At 35.1% G+C, this 14,528-nt stretch overlaps 2 protein-coding genes across 2 annotated transcripts; both read left to right on the top strand.

Annotated features, from left to right (window-relative positions):
- The first annotated feature begins 3,493 nt into the window (after positions 1 to 3,493).
- Positions 3,494 to 6,051, top strand: LOC111982903 (NADPH HC-toxin reductase 1). The gene is made up of 5 exons (XM_065776140.1): positions 3,494 to 3,614; positions 3,877 to 4,046; positions 4,146 to 4,358; positions 4,445 to 4,448; positions 5,873 to 6,051. The coding sequence occupies exons 1-5, from the start codon at positions 3,494 to 3,496 to the stop codon at positions 6,049 to 6,051; spliced, it is 687 nt and encodes a 228-aa protein (XP_065632212.1).
- Positions 6,052 to 11,972: 5,921 nt separating this feature from the next.
- On the top strand, positions 11,973 to 13,205 carry LOC136068678 (osmotin-like protein). The gene has a single exon (XM_065776129.1). It carries the CDS (start codon positions 11,992 to 11,994, stop codon positions 12,583 to 12,585), a length of 594 nt encoding a protein of 197 aa, XP_065632201.1. The 5' UTR covers positions 11,973 to 11,991; the 3' UTR covers positions 12,586 to 13,205.
- The last annotated feature ends 1,323 nt before the right edge of the window (positions 13,206 to 14,528 follow it).

Genomic DNA, 14,528 nt, shown 5'->3' with positions numbered 1-14,528 from the left:
CAATTGGGTAGGCCCAAAAGGCTAACCCAATTAGAAATCAGTCATTATTTAGTAAGTGGTATTAAATAAAGAAACTATGAGAATAGTTTAACGTACGTAAGATACAAAGAAAAAGAAATCAGTTTTTCTCCACAAGGAGAAGAAGAAGGTTTTTTCTTTGAGAGTTTATGTACAAAAAGACTGATTGAGAGACCACACATCTTGGGCACCACGTGGAATTGAGATGAAGATTGAAGGTATTCTCAAGTTTGGTTTTAAAATCCACTGCATCAAGGTACACTTTCTATTCTTTGATTCTAGAATTCATGGTTACATGTTTATCTTTCATGATTGAAGTAGATCCGTATTTTGTTGCTTCCGTTGCGTGTGTTTTTTGTATGAGATAAAAAAAAAAACCGACATATACTCCCAAGCACCCTGAACATATTCGAGGCGCACTGTGTGGGAGATAATCTGAAGAACCTAAGGTAATTTCTCGTCAGACTACCCACTGGTATAGTCATCCCTCCCTCGATAAAAGCTATCATGGGGATGACTACCTCCCCCGTTTCTCTATCGTGCAACCAAGTTTGAGGGGAAGCGTATCTCATACCCACTGTTGAGGGAATCCTATACTTAGCCCTAAATGATTCTATTTGCTCCTCGGAATCAACTAGATACTTAAATCTACCCATTTTATAACAGCAGTAAAGAAAAACTGATACAGAAGATGGAAAACTGGGGAGGGTTAAGGAAACTTACAGGTTTGAAAAATAAGCTCCTCGAACAGGCTCTTAGTATTTATGAGAACGTAGAGTAATGAGAGAGAGACAAATTCAATGAATATGTGCTGAGACGGAGTAATTTGTAACTGAAGAAAGATTTGATTTGAAAGGCACTTTATAAGGGCACAGAAAGGGGGAGCGAGAAAAACCCCGCCCATAAATGCAAAGGATCCCCCACCGTTAGATTTGCATCAGGTCGTTGAACGTGTGGGACAACAGAGCAGTCATCATTTAATAATGGCGTGCTCCTGACGCCGAAACGTCAGGAACGTGCCTTGGGCAAGCAAAAAGACATTCTAAAAGCGGGGAAAACCTACGAAATAAATGAGAACTGGATATCAAAATCTCCCTTTTTCCCGAGGTGACAAAAAGCGAGATTTTGAGGGGCTATTGTGGGGCCTGTTAGTTAAGAAGATATAGGAATCCTCAGAAGTGGGCTAAGGGCCCAACGGCCCAATCCGAGGACGCTTAGTTGTCCGAGGATAGCTTAAAAATTTCTTTTAGTATTAAATGGATAATATAGGAGAAATGAGTGGATATTGTATATAGCGGCATAACGCACGTCCGAGAATACCAAAAGTCCGAGGTGAATGTAACTTTCATTTTATTCAGGAGACTTCGCCAAGTTGTATCTGAACTGGAAACTAGGTATAAACCTAAGGAGGAGTCGGGGAAGGTAGCATATATTTTCCAAGGCCATCACCTCCACATTAAATGCTCTCCAGCTAACCCTCTGGCCGCATTAATGTGGAGGTGATACCTGAACAGTGACTAAGCAGCTTTATGGCCACTAAGCAAAAGTTCCAGTAGGTGCTGGATGGGACAGAAAGGAGCTCCCAAGATAAAAACTACACGTGTACAATGGAGGTGGAGGAGAGGACGGAGTATATAACGTAGAAACGAATGAGATCAAAAGGGGAGGGGGGTCCATAAAAAAAAAAAAAAAAAGAAAGAAGAAAGAGAGACGGACTGAAAGATAGCCGAGGAGAGTTTTTCTCATTGAATTAACCTAAAATATCCCTTGTTACTTGATGAGTATAACCTTTCCTGTCAAACGGTACTAGTTCTTGTACCCATGCTCTGAAAATTTATTATTTAGGCTTGTTGGGCTGAAAACCCATTCATACTCTGGGTCCAATCCAAATTGAGTCCCCACATATTATATAATTAATAATTTTTTTATATAGCCAGATCTTTCTCATATCCTATATAAAAGTCAATATTAATGTATATTAGTTCATATATTAATGTATAACTGAGTTGGAATATTAGTTCATATATTAATGTATATTTTATTTATCAACTCAGGTAGCAAGTATGATATTTTTTTTCTACTCAATTTAATAATAATAGTAAAAAAAAAATTATCCAACCCATGGGTTCAACTCGACCAACCTGATGGGTTGAATTTTTTTTTTTTTTACCCACCATGATGGGTTAGGTAAAAAAATCTCCTTAACCCGATCCAACCTAACCCATGCACACCCTTAAGTGACATCTATTTCATAGGTTAATGAATAATAAAATGATTCCCTCAAAAAAAAATTATATATATATATATGATAAAACTTCAATACAATACTTTAATACTTTAAGTACAGCATGTTAAACTATGTGTACCTTGGCATGATGGTCACTCCACAAATATAAATGCTTGTGGGGTGTGAGGAGTAAAGGTTTAGGTTTAAGTCTCCAAAAGAGAGCACATATACATTTAGATTAGATAAAGGCTTTTGTTGCCAAATATTTTGTTTTTATAAATTTGTTTTACTAAAAAACATCATTCCAAACTTATATTTAGTTATGTACCACCTTTTTAGAACTTGAATTTGCTAAACTTGAGTTCTAAGTGAAAATCGAGTTTACCAAATTCGAGTTTTAAGCTCAAGTTTGACTTATCTTGAAACTTTTTTTAGTTATGTAGCACATTTTTGCCATAATGTTTGGAACTCGAGGTTAGTGAACTCAAATTCCAAAAACATGTTACATAACTAAATAAGTTTGGGCACAAAGTTTTTTTTTTTTTTTTTTTTTTTTTTTTTTTTTTTTTTTTTTTTCCTATCTTCTCTTCAAAATTTAAAAGCAATTATTCTTACTTTTTGATATGACTAATTAATGGAGACTGGGTTCAATTTCTATTTATTCATAATTTTTTTGGGAATTTGCTTAAGTTACTTTAATTTTTTACTATAATAAGATTATAAATTGATTTGACAAAAAATGTGATTAATGATACTTCAGCAAGATAATAAATAAGTATTTTTTTTAAGTAATAATAAATAAGTATTTGAATTACAATTTGTAATTGTTCACACATCAATTTGTAATATTACTCAATTATTTGGACATTTTGAAAAATGGATAAAAGAAAATATACAATATATATATATATATATTAAAGCACTTATCGATCCCCATTCTAGGAGCAAGTATACTGTATACCCGGCATATATGCTGGGTCACTCACAGGCTGGCGGGTCCCACAGGCTGGCGGGTCCCACACAGGCTGGCGGGTCCCACACACTGTGGGGCCTGCTAGTTTGTGAGATACCCAGCATATCTCACTGAATATCTTCTTGCATAGGAACTGGCGAGTGCATATCGCATCTAATATCATCTTGCATATCGGTTGTGGGACTAAATTAATAGAGGTTAGTACTCCAAGCTTAAAACACAATGACTTACGCTATAAATGTTGTCGAGCCTGTGTGGTTAAAATGCCAAAAAAAATGGAGGAGAAAAGTTACAGTAGGGTCTACGTCACAGGAGGATCTGGATTTATTGGTTCTTGGCTTGTCAAAAAGCTTCTTGAGAAAGGTCATACAGTCCATACAACTCTGAGGAACCCAGGTTTGTGTGTGTGTTAGTATATATGTCAATAATTCAACCACATACTTCTGCATATCTTTTGTCACAACTTTTCTATACGATTGATTGTGAGTAATAGAGAAAAAAATTATAAATTCACGTAAAAATAACAAACAATAAATCACAATCTATTATATAAAACAGTTACAAGAAAGGGTTTGGTAAAAATTGTTGTCCTAGAATAACTCGATTATGTGTAGATAAGTAGATCTCTCATGGTCTTTTATTTAACTTACAATTGCAGGGGACACCTCCAAAGTAGATCTCCTGAAGTCCTTCCCAAATGCAGAGAACAAATTAGTGCTGTTTCAAGCTGATATTTACAATCCCACTGAGTTTGAACCTGCAATTACAGGGTGTGAATATGTTTTTCATGTGGCTACCCCACTGTTACATAACACCCAAAGCTCTCAGGTATCATGTCCAATAATTTCTAAATTAAGCTGCAGTTAGTTCTCCTATATATCTTAGAGAATTTTGGCAATTAACAGTTTGATAATCTGAATTATATAGTACAAGGATACGGCTGAAGCGGCTGTTGCAGGGGTTAGAATCATCGCTGATGCATGTATTCGGTCGAAAACCGTGAAGCGGCTCATCTACACTGCGTCTGTAATGTCCTCTTCACCTTTGACAGAAGATGGAGTCTGTTTCAAGTCTTGCATTGATGAAACCTGTTGGACACCTTTTGATGTTTCATTCACTTATGCCAATGATTTTACAATGGTATTTCCTTCTCATATTTCTCAGCAATGTCCTAGAATTCCATTCAATGTTATCATTTGTTGGAAAGTGGTTTTTGCAAATGTCAGGGAGGTTTTTATTTTTTTATTTTATTTTTTTATATATAACTAAAATTAAAGTGGGACTCACATATCTCATGAAGCGAGTCGGAGTTGGATCACGTTCTCTTTTATGAGGAAATTAACATTATGTAGTCATTTTTCCAACACCACTAAAAAGTGAATGAGAAATTGACTCCTAAAGTACTTACTTGAACATCATTTAAAGTGGTAAAATCCTTGAGTTCCATATAGGAAAGAAATTAAACATTTTATAAGTTTATATGTTCATGGTGGGCATGGTGGGCACGGGTCGTGTGGGTTTTCTAGTATTAAATTAGTCATGTTTGTTCATGTTACACCTTTTAAGATTGGTGCAAGTTTGTCTATATATTGAGAGAGTTTTGTTTGCTAAGCATTCAGATTTCTATGCTTTCTTCTATGAGGGGCAAAATTTATCTTAGGGAGAACGTTTCAAACATTAGCATTGATCAAATTCACATTTATCATCTTACATGTATCCCAACTGTGTGTATATTTAATTGTTTTTAGGTATTTATGCATTATACATACTAGCATGTTACCTATGCAAATCAGTGGCAAAGCTAGGAATTTAAGTCGGAGGGGCAAGATTAAAAGACAAGATTAAAAGTAAAAAAATGAATCTAAAAAAATTTATCAATATTAATAACAAAATAAATAAACAACTATATGCTAATGTAATTACCATATAAAATCTAACATAAAATCATGGTTTTAAAAACCGGTACGGTAAAAGAACTAGAAAAGAGATGGGTGGAGATATTTTCTTAACAAATCTAGTGGAGCACTTGTGGCAATAATATGATGACTTGTAGAATCATCTAATGTTAATATGAAGTGCTACATTCCCAACATTTGTACAATACTTTCACAACAAATCATGTGTGGTAAGTTATTATTGATTTTAATTTGAACACACCACTTAAAATTTTTTTTTACACTAGTATTAGCTAGTAACAACCCTACACTTAAGATTTATTGTAAAAGTATTGTGAAAATATTGTGGTAGCATTTCTTAATTTTAATTTCTTATTCTTAATTTTATTTTCCCTTATCTCTTTTTTCTTCATCCACGCATTTCTTTATTATTTTTTCCTCTTTTTTTCTCCTCCACACACGTATTATTTCCCTTATCTCTGATCTCTATCTTCACTTTTGACTTTCCTTTTGACTTTTCTCCTGTACCAGACTACCACTTCGTCCACTTCATATTCCAGAACATGCCAATGTACTATATTATATGTAAAAAATTTTAAAAGTTCCTCGACGCTAATAAAAATAAAGTAATGTAAATTTCAAGTGTAAAGTTTACAATACCAATATCACTCTCTTCTTCATGGAAAGCATCTCGTAGGCCTTGGTACAGAATTGGTATCAATATATATTAATGACCCAACTTTTTCATCTTATATTTAGGAAATGTTGGACGTAGAACCATTCTACCTTCATCATTTGTGGGAAGCCCACACGATATGATCCAACGATTTCAAGATGCAATATCATTGGTTCAAAAATTTGGGAAACCAGATTTATTCATCACAATGACATGTAATCCAGGATGGGAAGAAATCCAAAATGAGCTTTTACCCACATAGACCACACAAGATCGCCCAAACTTGCTTGCAAGAGTTTTCAAATCGAAATTTGAAGAATTGAAAGATGATATTGTGGTTAAGGGGGTTTTTGGAAGAGTTATTGTATATGTGCAAGTCTTTGAGTTCCAAAAAAGGGGTTTACTATATTCCTCAACTATTCAAGGCCATGCTTTCATCCACGTGCACACCCATTAAGAATATATATTGCCACATCTTCTTTTTTTTCCTATGAATAGTGAAATTACTACAATTCCATGCATGTAGGCAAATTGTCATACCACGTAAATATTTTCTTGTATAATTGTTTTTCTTTGACGCATATTTTCTCTATTTTTTGCATCTTACAAATATGAGGATTCCTGTATATTCCCTTCAACTTTCTTATTCTCCACGGGTAAAAGAAAAGGTTCACAAGGCAAGGGGAGCTAGCAAGTAAGACTTGGTCAAAGCCTACATAATCTTGTTAAGAAAACCGTAGGGTGACTCCAATTTAATAGTTAATATAACATTTATCAACACCACTTAATTTAAAAAGTTCCAGCCATTTGAGTAGTCAAGATAACCTATTTATATCAAACCAAGGGCAATCTTAATTTAGTACTGAATTCTTGATTACCGTGTGAAGGATTCCTTCTCTTTGTCTAGTTTCTGGTTTGGACAGTAAGAATCACTACTAAAACTTGGGTCTTTATGATTTTTTGGGCTAAAAATGGCTAGTTTGGACCCGTCAATACAAGTTTGTGTAGATGCTTGTTATGATACTGTGCTTTGCGTTTTTATTTGAAGTTTGAACTGATTATTATATCAACTTTATAATTTAAAAAAACAAAATTGTCCATTTGATTAGTGTGGGATTTTCTTGGTCATTTGGATAGTAGGATTTGGTTCCTATGTATTTTGCATTCTTTGTTATAAACCAAGGTAATCGATACCGTACCAGTACTAGCTGTTAGGGGTGTCCATGAAAACTGGCAACCCGCCCAACCCGTTCGACCTGCTGCCACCCAATCCGATGACTCCTGTGGTCGGACACGGGTTCCGACCTCACTAACCCAACCCTAGCAGGTCGGTTGTCGGTTTTTAATTTCGAAACCCATGAAAACCGACCTGAACCGATACCTTTAACGTTTCCAGCAAAATACTAAGCATCCCAAACCAAATCTCCGAAACCTTTGACGTTTCCAGTGAAATATTAAGCATCCCAAACCAAATCCAGCGAGATCTCGCCGTTATCCGATCAAATCTAGGCCAGATCTCAACAGATTTGGCCAGATTTAGGCCAAATCTCGATGGATCCGGCCAAAAATCGTTCTCGGTGATGAAACCTGATACCTAAACCGATGAACCCGATACTTGACAAGACCCGAACTGGAAAACCCGACCAGATCACCAGGTCAGTTTCAGGCCATATATTCCTCCACCAGAATAATCCGGGTTGGGTTCGGGTTGGGCATAAACCCAACCCGGCTCGACCCGTGGATACCCCTACTAGTCGTACCGGCCGGTATGTACCGTATCGGTACGTATACCGGTATCAAAACATCAACATTTCGTATCGGTTTAAATACCGGCCATACTGGCTAATTTTGGGCAATACCGGCCGATATGCCCAAAAAAAAGCTCTTTTTTTTTTTTTTTTAGTTTTGTAATTTTTGAATTTTTGTAAAGGCAGAATGGTAACTTATTTGCATTAACTTATTAATATTATTTGTTTTCTTAGTATGCAATGAACAATTAAGCTTTTTATTTTTTATATTATTTTTTTTTATTTTTTAATTGATGCTAAAATCTAAAACGATGAATAATTTATTCTGAATTGAGGTAATATTTTATTGTAAACTTTTATATTTATTATAATACACACACACACACATATATATATAATAAAAATATAAAAAATAACAGTAAACCTGAAACAGTACACCTATATTAACCAGTACCAAAATATATCATTCCACTGGTCAATCCGATACAGCCTCCGGTACAAGATTGACTCCCTTTTTATAAATAGCAGGTGTCAATTTCAATTAAGTCATTCTTTGCCGGAAAAATTTTCTCAAAACTTGTTCAGTAAACTACATATTTGTCCTTAATCTTTAGGTTGTTGTCAATATGGTCTCTGGCTTTTTAAATGTGTCAATTTGGTCCTTAACTTTTTAGTATTGTGTCAAAATAATTTCTGCCGTTAAATGTTGGATGAAAAATACGACTAGTAGTCAAAATAAAAAATTATTTTTACATCACCTAGGATTCCATGTATACTGCACATGGCCAAAAAAAAAAAAAAACCTTAAAGTTCAATTAAAATACAAAACGAATTTGGTCAGATTTGCGTCAATCAACCACTGTAGTTTTTTTTTTTTTGGTTTCCAAATTGAAGTAAGAAGATAAAAAACGAAGGGATTTTTTTGAAAAAAAAAAACTGCATCAGAACTATTTTGCTTAGATTCTCATCTCACTTGAACCCTTTCCACATATCTCACAAAAAAGTAAATGTCCTTAGCGAGTAGTTCCATGACGTTGAGTTCAACTATTTTTGAGAAATTTCTCAAGTTTTTGAACTCTTTGTCTAATGGCTCTTGTTTAAACTAAACTTCATATCCGAAAGTAATTGCAGACCCTTGTTGGTACACATGAGTGCCACTGATCTGGAACAATCGTGATAAGCTTTCTGAACAACATTATAGTAGTAGAGCAGCACTAAAACGCTTTGGCAATGGCTTTGTTTTTGCCAATGGCTTTGTTTCTACTGCAAGAACAGTAATGTTGTTTGTGTAGAAATTTTGGTGGGTTCTATGTGTTTTTGTTGAATGAAATTTTTCATTTTGATGATCTATGTATAGAAATTGTAACTTTTTGTTGAATGTAGGTTGTAAATGAACCAAGCCAATCATGAACAACTCAGGCTTAGCTCGATAAAAAATTTATTCATGTTTGTTTGTTTATAAATAAGCCAAGTTTGCACCTTAGTTTTAGACTCATTTAATAAACAAGCCGAGCCGAAGTAAAAAAATTTGTTCACAATCAAGCTTGTGAGCTATTAGGCTTGATACACAACAATTCAAGCATAAACTCATTTATAAGTTTATATGTGTTAGTTAAATATACTCATTACACATATCTTAATAATGACATGGTCAACATGAGACCACTCCCTATAGTACCTTAATTTTTCCTTCCCTTTAAACCGTCAAGAACCACTTTAGACTATGGTTACATTTAAAATTAAATAAATAATTAAGTAAAATTTTGAATTTGATCTACTTCAATGTAGGCTTTTCGGTTGGCTTGTCCAATTAAATTGCGCCGTTAGACACTCCAACAAACCAAAACAATATAATTATGATATTTAAAATTAAAGTAAAGCTTCAGTTTTCTAATTGATTTCAACATTGAGTAAAATTGATCAATAAAATATAAATCAAGTTATCTTTTACCAGGGTAATTAAATTCAAAATAATCATGTGTTTGAATTCAATTAAGAAATCAATGTATTGCATCTAAGATATATTGACTAACGATCCATTTGTCTTGAAGTAAAAAATTTACATATAAAAAATTTGCAGTAAATATTTTCAAGTGTTTATGACAAGCAAAATTTTTCAAGCAAACCACCGAAATTCACCACCAAAGTAGTCGATGACTTGATGCCAGTGGTCCAATGACCAAAAATGCCATTTCAACCACCAATACTTGCGTCTAGTCATTNCTAAAACGCTTTGGCAATGGCTTTGTTGTCTACTGCAAGAACAGTAATGTTGTTTGTGTAGAAATTTTGGTGGGTTCTATGTGTTTTTGTTGAATGAAATTTTTCATTTTGATGATCTATGTATAGAAATTGTAACTTTTTGTTGAATATAATATTAAATACAAAAATCGAGCTTATACAAATAAATTATTATATTTTGGACTTAACTTTAAAACTTTAACCGAAAATTGAATTTTACCTTAACTTATTTACCAGATAAATAAGTTTAAATGAACTTCCTTTTGAGTTGAGTTAATATAATTTTATGGTTGAATTTAATTAAAGAATTTGGGCTACATCATATAAGAAGTTTTACCTTTCATTTTTCTCATTTGGTTGGTTTGATCATTGGTTATGATGATATGCTGAAATCGTCAGTGAGTTGTTGGTTCCAAAGCACTTCAATGGGTACCTATGGAATAAGAAAAAATGGACCAAACAGAAGGCACCGATGTGATCCCGCCCAAAAACCCTCCAAAGGTTAAGTTAGTGAATGAGAAATCTCAAAAAACTCTATAGTAAGAGAGCAAGGAATTTCCTGCATACCGAAATCCCTTAAATGTAGGGATCTTCCTTTGTAAAGGGTATTTGATGTTAGGATTTCCGTGATTCTAGGATGTCTTCCCATATAATAAAAAACACGTGAGCGTGATAAGGTCTTGATACGTGATGCGCAAAATATTTCTATATACGAGCACTTGTGGGGACCACGCATGGCCACCTAGACCTGTCAGCCTCTCCATTTTGTCAGTCTTATGGTCCATCGTCGCTTCATTTCTTCCTGTTTATCCGAGATGTATCCGTCGACCTCGAGGTTGTCAGTTTTGCAAGTGCCGTCGATTTATCAAGGACCCTTTATCGACTTAAAGCCAACGACCCTGCAGAGACCGTCTGCTTTCTTAGCCCTCCATTTATAAATGCTTGTTTATGTTGAAAATGCCCCCATCAGGTTATGTTTTAAAAATTATAACCCTATGTGTACCCACGGGGCCAGATCTGTTCATCTCGGATAAATTAGGCGTAACTAGTAGCAAGTATTCTCTCCAAAAAAATAAAAAAAGAGTATTAAGTAGCAACTGTAGTTTCTAGAGGTAAGGGTAAAAGCTACGGTGGACAATGACACGTAATGGACAAGTATCTGTCAGGATTCATGAGTGCAAACTTCAAAAAGAAATTATTCAAATTTCGGATTAGGATCCGGTTCAATATCTAAGATTTAGGCTAACATGTGTCACAAAAAAATTTTACGTTTTTATATTTTTAAGTTTTACCTTTTCCTTTACTTTAATTCTTTTTATTTTTTTTATAATTAATATATTTTTATGCAAAATAAAATTTTTAATATAGTGTAATCTAAGTGTGTATACATGTGAAACATATCCCTGAAGGTTTAAATCTCGACTCTTACCCTTTACATCTCACAAGCATTTATATTTATGGAGTGACCACTACATCAAAAATGCACGTTAATAACTTTTTTATAATTAATAATTAAGATTTAAAATTACTTTTTACAACTATCAATTTTAACCTTCTATAAAAATAAAAATTGCATCAAGTGCAATTCCCTAAATACTCCGGCTGATCTCAATCCTCAAATTTCAAACTAGAAAAAAAAAAAAAAGGGTAAAACACTGTGCCAGCAAGCAGAACTAGTTTACTAATACTGTTAACATTTCCCATAGAATTTAGCCTTTATTCACAACTTCACTGTTATTGGGAGGCCAAAAGACGTTTTAGTCCTTGGTATCCCCACGTTTGCTTGGTCACTTGTTTTAAAACGAAACTGACGTCTAACTTTGGTAGTCAAAAGAAGTGAGATCACCTATAACTTTGACAAGTAAAAATAAAATATTAAAAAATCCTTTTAAAAATAATAATAATAATAAAAAGTTTACTTTCTCTGTCCGTAGTTTCTGACCAACGTTGTAGTTTCTGACCGGCTTGTACATAGTACCACAAAGAGACAATAGTACACGAATTCAAAAACCATAAAAAAAAAGCCAACGTTTCATATGCGAATAAGGGTAATCTGGTCTTTCCAGTCTTCAACCCAGTACTACTTTCCGCTAGCACTACACCAGTTTGCATAACATACCAAGCTCCTATAAAACCCAACCAAACCCTCCACTCTATCCATCACTCTCTCTCTCACACACACACACACACACACACACACACAGCTTCTGAAAATGGCTTCCAGTTCCTTTGTTTTTCTCACTGCTTCCAGTTCCTTTGTCTTTCTCACTGCCACATTTCTTATCCTGTGCACCCTCACCAAAGCCACGAACCCAGGCCTCGTTCTAACCCTCGTTAACAACTGCCCCTTCACCGTCTGGCCAGCCATCCAGCCCGACTCCGGCAACCCCGTCCTCGAGCGCGGCGGCTTCGCTCTCAACACTCGCACCCATCGCTCCTTCCCCGCCCCGACTCAACACTGGTCGGGTCGGATCTGGGCCCGTACCGGCTGCACCTACGCCAAAAACCGCTTCTCCTGCGCTACCGGCGACTGCGGCAACCGTCTCGAGTGCAACGGCTTGGGCGGTGCCACCCCAGCCACTTTAGCTAAGTTCAGTCTCCACAATGGCCACACTGACCTCTCCTCCTACGCTGTTAGCCTCGTTGACGGCTTTAACGTCCCCATGACTGTGACCCCACATCAGGGTAAAGGCCAATGCCCTGTGGTTGGCTGCCGTGCCAATCTGCTCGCCACCTGTCCTGACAAACTCCAGCTCCGGTCACCGCCGGGTCACGGTCCAGTTGTTGCTTGTAAGAGTGGGTGTTAAGCGTTTGGTACCGATGAACTGTGTTGTAGGAACTACTATCATAGCCCACAGACGTGTAGGTCTTCGACCTACTCTCAGTTCTTTAAGCACGCTTGTCCTGCCACGTTTACTTATGCACATGACAGTCCATCTCTCATGCGTAAGTGCTCGTCTCCACGTGAGCTCAAAGTCATTTTCTGCCACTAGACAGAAGAGAGACTACGAGATATGCATGCATGCCCCATCTTAATTTCAGTCGGTTTAGTTCTTATAATGGGAAAGTAAAAAAATTAAAAATAAATAAATAAAAGGTCCGGTTAATGTGTGCCGGCAATCCATTTTTAGAAATATTTTTTTAGGAATTGAAAAAGTAATTCAATTCCTGTGAAAGTTTTTTCTAAAAATGAAAATTATTACGTGTCCTTAGGCATACATCAGCAAAATCCATAAATAAATATACTTTTGGGTTGTTATTTACATTTTGCTGTGTCTTATGTAATGGGCTTATATGGTGCAAACTGCAAAGCCTCTTTCTTTTAGGATTGGAGTGGGGATGTAATCTTTTGGGGTTTGTCTAATGCATGTATAATGTGTATTTGTGTAATTATTGGTTGCTTCTCTTCTCTCTCTCTCTCTCTCTCTCTCTCTCTCTTCCCTTAATGTAAATACAACAACATAGTGCTTAATTAGCCAGTGGCTAATGAGCAAAAATTGCTCTCTTTTAGTCTCACGTAGTAAAGTTCACACTTCAGACATATAAAATGGTACTTCAATTTAAAATATTGTAATAGCAGCTGAACGGGTCTCAATAGTTATGAGTGCTTGTCCGCATGATTAGTTTTTCTGGACTGTGGATAATGTAACGTATGAACTTTGTAAGGGTTGATTGTCTGTTTCCAAGAGCACGTCCTTGGTGGTGAGAGCATACTTCTATTTATGGGCCTTGAAGTCCAGCCCATATAGCAAAGAAAATATGGGCCAAATGCCTAACCCATGTAATGAATTAATTGCGGGCCAAGAGCCCACTAACTTATGAAACAAAAATAAATGCGCTAATACTTGTTGGGCCTAATATTATATATATATATATATATATATTTATTTATTTATATTGTTGTGCAATAGTAGAAGCTCTAACATCAATAAACATATACAAAAGATAACAATATTTAATATGGTTCGGTTAAGGACATTAATCAACACTCACAACTCACACATACAATACTCATAAATCTCACCAACATAAAGGCCTAATATACTCAATAACTCACACTCACAAAACAAACAACTCTTAACACACAACTATGGGTAATCTTTCAACCCAAAATAATCTACTATCTACTTCTAGGAGCTTTTCACCTCTCCTAGGAACCTTGGGCAAAAGCTATCAAATAGCTCTTCAAAAAAACTCACTCATGTTCTTCTAAGAACCTTTCACCCTCTCCTCGCCTAAGAGAAATTTTGGGTATAAGTCATCAAAGCCTTTGCAACCATGCCTATTTATAAGACTTCAATTTTATTCCTTGATGGACAAAATACCATTACTTCTTCAATAAGAAATATTTTTCTTTCTATGACAAAGAGAATCTTTGTCTTTCACACTAAGTAAATTTCTTGTCTTTTATGCCAAAGAAACCCAAACCAAAACTAATTAGGAATTTGAGAATATATATATATATATATATATCTTCGTCAAAGATCAAAAAGTAGCCCTCAACGTTAAAACCCCATTTATGTTCAAACGGAGAAAGCTTATTGAAACATTCATATATGATTAGGATTGAACAACCATTTAAGCAAATGTCTAATGAATGTGATCAAACAGTACAAGTAAGCATGCAAGAAAGATTTCCCCTTCAAATGTAATTTAATTAATATGCATCAATGCTATTTTATCAAAATTCAAAAGATTGATACGGTCTTGATTTAAGGAAAGCAATTTGAAGGAAAAAAAAAAAAAAAAA

The sequence above is a fragment of the Quercus suber genome, unplaced genomic scaffold (genome assembly GCF_002906115.3).
Source record: "Quercus suber isolate HL8 unplaced genomic scaffold, Cork oak 2.0 scaffold_129, whole genome shotgun sequence".
Lineage (NCBI taxonomy): Eukaryota > Viridiplantae > Streptophyta > Magnoliopsida > Fagales > Fagaceae > Quercus > Quercus suber.
This window is presented reverse-complemented; position numbering and strand designations above follow the sequence as displayed.

Bases quoted from the DNA above. Each gene is read 5' to 3' on its own strand.
- LOC111982903 (XM_065776140.1), top strand. From the start codon at position 3,494: ATGGAGGAGAAAAGTTACAGTAGGGTCTACGTCACAGGAGGATCTGGA. The intron at 3,615-3,876 runs GTTTGTGTGTGT...TTACAATTGCAG, and splicing joins TACAACTCTGAGGAACCCAG to GGGACACCTCCAAAGTAGAT. The intron at 4,047-4,145 runs GTATCATGTCCA...TGAATTATATAG, and splicing joins ATAACACCCAAAGCTCTCAG to TACAAGGATACGGCTGAAGC.
- LOC136068678 (XM_065776129.1), top strand. From the start codon at position 11,992: ATGGCTTCCAGTTCCTTTGTTTTTCTCACTGCTTCCAGTTCCTTTGTC.